Raw genomic sequence first — 6,092 nt, forward strand, 5'->3', positions numbered from 1 at the left:
GCTGTCATTCGACTGCTACAACAGCACATCCCTGCAGGAAAGTTGGCCCGTGGAGCAATCTCAGCGACTGGCAGCATCATGCAATTGCACCGCACCACCGTGGCTAAACTGTGGATGTCTTTCAAACAAGGCACAATTCACATGTCGTCGAAATTGGGGCGCGTCGGCCGTAAGCCAATCTACACGTAAGTTAAAATAACGGAACTTGTCAGTAACGTACCCGACTCTGTACTATCCACAATGCGGAACATCTCTGCCGCTACTGGCATCTCTCTGAGATCACTCCACCGCAGTCTTCAAAAGGGGACCCTGCAACGCCAGTTCACCCGCATCAAGCCGCTTCGTACGCCTCAAAACTAGCAAGAACGTATCAATTTCGGTCGCGCATTCCGCCAGCGGAGCCGGTTTTCTCGTGGGCCCCCAATTTGAATTTGACGACTTGTGGGACGTGGTTCATCTAGACGAGAAGTGGTTTATTGCCGATAAAGACAGAAGAAAGGTTTACCATGTTCTTGGTGAGAAACCCCACCAACAAAGCTGGAAGAGCAAGCCCTTTATGCCCAAGGCCATGTTCTTGGCTGCAGTAGCCAGACCTAGATACGGTGTTGAGCGTGGTGTTATGTTTAACGGCAAGATTGGCATGTGGCCGGCGGTCAAGTACCTTCCAACGGCTCGTTCATCTCACACCGGCCTGCTGACACGATAGTGATGACTTTGGCCAACTTTGACGCTACCTTGTACCGCGACTACGTCTTCACACGTGTTATTCCCGCTATCAAGGAGTTTCCGAGTACTCACAAGCATGTCATTCTCCAGCAGAAAAACGCGACGCGCCATGGCGCCATCACAGACAAACTCTTGGCGCATGTGTCGTTCGACGGATGGCATTTCGTTCTTCGCCGCGAGCCACCTAACAGTCTAGATCTAAATGTGTTAGATCTGGTCTTGTTTTCGTCGATTCAAGCTCTACAATACACGCCGGTGAGTCGCATGATCGATGATGTGGCACAAGCGACCTTTGTTACATTCGACCAACAAGAAGTCGAGAAGCTGCAAAATGTGTTTCTGACATACCAGGATGTGATGAAACTTGTGCTGGAACATCATGAAGACAACCAATTTCGCTTACCTCGGATGGGAATGGATGCTTTGCGACGAGCTGGGACCCTCATGGCGAATGCGTCCTGCCCTGCGGCGCTTGTGATCTGAGCTAACAACCGTGTAGGTTTTAACGAATAACATGCATGTATTGTATGGTTAGCCAATGAATAAAATTTCATCACAAATTTGGAAAAAAGTGCGATTCATACATGTCGACAGTACATTGAAACAGGGGTAGTAAATACCAAGCCGTAGTTCCAAATTTCGACAGAGAATTTTGCATCACAGGTTGAGACGAAACGCTTGGAATCAAAATGCCATCACAAGTCAACAAGGATGAGACTTACAATTAGCAATGCGATGCAGCTTCAGCACCACATGTCGTATCCCAGCATGAAGGGTGCTGTATTGCTCGCAACGCCTTCCGCGTGTGCCCCAAAAGTCGACAATGTCGAGGTGGTTCAATAGTCCAACCGACAAAAAGGACATCCACCCGTCGCTAAAGGCAACACACCTTCCGCACCTACAACAACTGGAGAGTCAACTCATGTCTTGGATAAACAAGTGCGAAGTGTGGAAGGTCCCGATCGCCAGTGAACCTACCATACGTGCCAAGGCAATGGCGATCCGAGCAGCGCTCCAAAATTTCATTCATGTCAGCGACCCTCGCCTCGACTCCATGGTTTTCTCGAACGGATGACTCCATCGCTTCCAGCTACGCCACAACCTGAAGTCGAGGCGTGTGTACAGCGAAGCGGCGTCATCAAATCCAGCAGCTGTTGACGAAAGACGAAGCTGTTGCGAGAAACCACACAAGCCTACGAAAATAAAGACATTTTCAACTTCGATGAAACCACGTACTTCTACTGTACCGCTCAGACGAAGGCCATTTGGACCGCACGCATGCCCGATCGAAAGAAGATCAAGAAGCGCATCACTGTGCGGTACAAGCGACGCTGACGGAAGAATCAAGTGGCCGTTCCTATTTTCAGTGCGGCGAAGCAGCCAGGTGATTTGGTGGGTGCGCTAGAAAGAAGGGATCGACAATGCAGCGTGAAGACCGGCATGTACTGTTTTTCTCGACAATGCGTGTTCCCATTGCTAACGAAGAACTGTTGCCGAATGTTGCTGAGCATGTTTCGCCTCCGAACATTACGGCTTTCCTGCAACCGCAAGATGTTGGAATTATTCAGGCGCTCAATAACAAGTTTGGTGAGTTCAGGACGTTGCTTTAGGTCGAGAAGTTCGAGAAATCGGCCGAAACTGCAGATGAGTATGACAAGGAGAACTTTGTGTCTCGTGTTAGCAAATTGCGTGAAGTGACCCAGTTGCAAGCATTGGAATGGACCAAGGAAGCTTGGCAACGTGTTACCCAAGATATAATAGTGAATTGCTGGTGCCATACTAATATATTGGATGCAGTGGTTATGAGTTGATTGAGAGTATGCGTAAGCTGTAAGGAATCTAATTCATATTGTCCTTGATGGTGGATTTGTCTTCTGGAGGTTGACAGGGTAAAATCCACCTGAATACGATTATGATGATGAGGTACATGTTTCAATCCAAGCACTTCCCAGTACCATATGTTTTAACTAGACCAATCTGATTTCGTGTACCCATCCAAAATTTTCTATATATTTTATATTTGTCTTGAGGCAATACCCTTAGAAACGTATTGGGACGAAAGGTTCCCTGTTCGTGTGGACTACTGTAAATACTCTTCCTTGGCATGCAGTCCGAAAAAGAAGCAAAAGAGAGTGAACGGGGTAGGGGTAATATTGCTCAGTCTTATTGGCTGAAATTCAGTGGATGACATCAAACGATATTAACACATACAAATTCAAGAGTTAACAGTTTGCGACAGCATCAAACGGTCTTTTTCCAATAACCAATATGCATTGAATTCATGTGGGGTTTTGTATGGTGCATTGGAAAAGTCGAGGACAATAAACCATTATAAGTTAAATTCTACAGAATCAGGTACCTTTGAGATATGCTACAAATAAACCATGAATGTTTGTCATATTCATCCTGGCACTCTATAACCTGTATAACAAATATAATATTCATTTTCAGAGTTTTTATGATGGTCATAATGGAGGACCTATTTAATCTTACAACCTGCCAACGTAAAACAAGATAGAGTCGAATGCAAGGTCATATCCATGCGCAACATCATAATTCTGATCGCAAGCTCATGAGTCCTTCAATTTAATCCTGTCTTGCCTTCGTCAAAGCCGCTTGTCATCGCACATTGACTCGGGAAGAACGACTTGACATCCTCCGGCTGCACGCATGGTTCAGAGGACAAAAATCCAAGGCTGCAGCACGTCAAGTGTCCGAGGCACTCGGTCGCAGCCTGGGTGTTGTCAAGGATGTTTGGCGAGAGTACTTGTCGTCGGGATCAGTCACAGTTGTAGCTCCACCTTCCAACACCACATCACACAGCACAAAAATACCACGAACCAAGCAAGTGGTAGCCATGGCACAAGAGTTCGTGCGCAATCGTCGCGCAACGTGCACAAGGACGACAGCTGTCGATGTCGTCATGTACCTAAAGGAGAAGTGTGTGATCGACTTTGAAGTCAACGACGCGACCTCCTACAAAGTTGTCCTCCGGTCTGTGCAGAGGTACCTGAGCCGGTAGGGATTCAAGCGAGGATAAAAAAGGCGTCATCAACATACCACTTGTCGCGCAAAAACACACTGGCGCGGGACGCATATGTGCAGCGTATGCAACCGAATATGACATCAACTCAACGGCAACAAGTCGTTTACACAGACGAGTTACATCCACCACCACTACAAGTGCCGTAACCACATTGGATATTGTGGCAAAGGAGAAGTACAAAGGACGGAGATACTGCTTTGTTGCTGCCATTCTTGACTCCCCCACCATCCACAGCCAAGTTTTGGCGCTGGACATTTTTACTGGTGGGAAGTCAACGCGCCAGGAGCCAAAGGATTACCGTGGGATGTTCACCCATGACTACTAACTATGTGCGGTGGTTTGCCAGGCTACTAGACGAGCTGGACGACATCGGCGTGTCCAACGCCCTGATTTTCATGGACAATGCTAATATCACAAAGGGCAACCGGATAATACACCATCCAGTCGACAGCGCAAAGGTGCGTTATTGGAAGCTTGCAGATTGTACGGCATCCCCGTGTTGGGCTCCGACTACAAGAGTGTTATTTGGTCCAAGTTGAAGGCGTATATTGATGCGAACATTCTGCCAGTGGTGGTGGCGATGGCTAAAGGTCGTGGTCATACTGTCGTTTTTACACCACCACACCATTCCGAACTTCAGCCTACTTCAATGGTGTGGGTTCTTGTGAAAGGCGATGTTGGTCGACATTACACGTACCTGACAAAGTTTCCTGAGGTTAAGGAACAGCTCAAGGCGGCGTTTTTAAAGTTGACATCCTACCATCTTTGTGATTCAGTATTTCTTGAAGTTGATAAGATATTAATTGGGTCGTTTGTTGCTGTCGCAAACTGTAAGCATAAAAACGCGATAATGTTTTATTCACCGTCACAGGACTCACGAAGCAAATCGGAATCGGCGTCCCTGGCCTCGTCGCCATTCAGCGCATGCTTAGCAGTCGAGAAGTACAGGTCCTCGAACGACAGTGCTTTACGGCAACACCAAATAATGTCAGGACTCAATACTACTGAACTCTACCTTCCGGCGCGTGCGCAACTCGCCCTTGCCTCTCAATGCACATGCCGATGCCGTTCTTGACGACGCCACATACAACTTCGATTGGCTGCAACTCGGAATGGATCCCATCCGGATATGATCCGGATAATGGCTGCTGCTCATGTATGAGTGTGAATTGGCATTACTGTACGAAAGTCGGTCAAGAGAGGGTGTTACAGTCAAATGGCCCGCGCTTCCAGTAGCCTTTGGGACCGCCCTCGGGCCTCGCCCATTGGTTTTGCGGGGCCGGATACCGGCAGTTCACCTTGGCCTTGGTATTCCGATGAGTCCCTGAACAAATGGCACTCATCCATGGGCAGTGGTCAATAAACATAAGGTAAGATTCAGCCTTTGGTTTGTTTGCAGCAGCTTCAATCGACGACCGCTTTTGCTCCCAACGATAGACTCGCTTCCATGCAGTCTTACCCGGTGCACCCGAAACTCCACGAAAGTAGGTGTCCAATGCGTAGTTAATTGAGTTGTCTCTCGCAGCGTTCATAATACAGAGCTTGTGTGACATGGTGAAAGTGGCTGTTTTGTACAATGGTGTCGTTCGAGCTGTGTTCTTGATAGATGGACGTCCTGTTGCTTTGCGATGACCGCTGCGCGCCATGGTTTAAAATCCCGCGCAAAGCACCTCAAAATATTCTTTCAAACTCGATATTTATTTAATTTTAAGGTTGTTTCGCCTTGCTGAGGTTCTTGTGAAATTGCATATGTAAAAAAATACATATTATAGAGGTTTCCAAAGTTCCCACTTAACAACAAAACTACGGTACCTGTATGTAGGAAAGATGTTCCTTGCCAGGAGCATATATTGACTTCGTCGCACATGATCAACTTTATGTAGAACTAACATGCGGAATGGCTGCGCGACTATACCGCGACCAAACGCGAAGGTTACTACACCTTTTCCCGGCCAATTTGAAAGATTTTTCCATCCAAGGTGAATAATATGACGTTTGAAACGTCATTTATAAAACGATTGGTGTAAAACACACCATTTTCCATTCCAACATGAATTTTTCTCATTCAATATGAAATGCCTACTGACCATACACCATGTTCTCCAATTGGAGAGCCTTTTCGACATTCCGCTGACAGAACAGGACCTCACGGATCACCAAAGGTTGAGTGATGCACGAAATCGACTCCTGGGCTGCGTCCTCAAGTAAGATCATGCGTCTCTCGAGGAATAGGGAACCCACCAAAAATCTATATACTTTCAAATTCTATACATTTGTGAAGGAATGCAAAATACTGCCTCTGTTCCGACATATAAAATTC

General features: G+C 47.0%; 2 protein-coding genes across 2 annotated transcripts; both read left to right on the forward strand.

Moving 5' to 3' along the window:
* Nucleotides 1-708: 708 nt before the first annotated feature.
* On the forward strand, nt 709-1,209 carry H310_15202 (hypothetical protein; the record flags this gene model as incomplete). The annotated part of the gene is made up of 1 exon (XM_008883187.1): nt 709-1,209. The coding sequence occupies one exon, from the start codon at nt 709-711 to the stop codon at nt 1,207-1,209; it is 501 nt and encodes a 166-aa protein (XP_008881409.1).
* Nucleotides 1,210-2,004: 795 nt separating this feature from the next.
* On the forward strand, nt 2,005-2,336 carry H310_15203 (hypothetical protein; the record flags this gene model as incomplete). Its single annotated transcript, XM_008883188.1, has 2 exons — nt 2,005-2,045; nt 2,132-2,336. 2 exons carry the CDS (start codon nt 2,005-2,007, stop codon nt 2,334-2,336), a joined length of 246 nt encoding a protein of 81 aa, XP_008881410.1.
* Nucleotides 2,337-6,092: the final 3,756 nt, after the last annotated feature.

This window comes from Aphanomyces invadans (genome assembly GCF_000520115.1).
Source record: "Aphanomyces invadans strain NJM9701 unplaced genomic scaffold supercont1.218, whole genome shotgun sequence".
Taxonomy (NCBI): Eukaryota; Oomycota; class Saprolegniomycetes; order Saprolegniales; family Verrucalvaceae; genus Aphanomyces; species Aphanomyces invadans.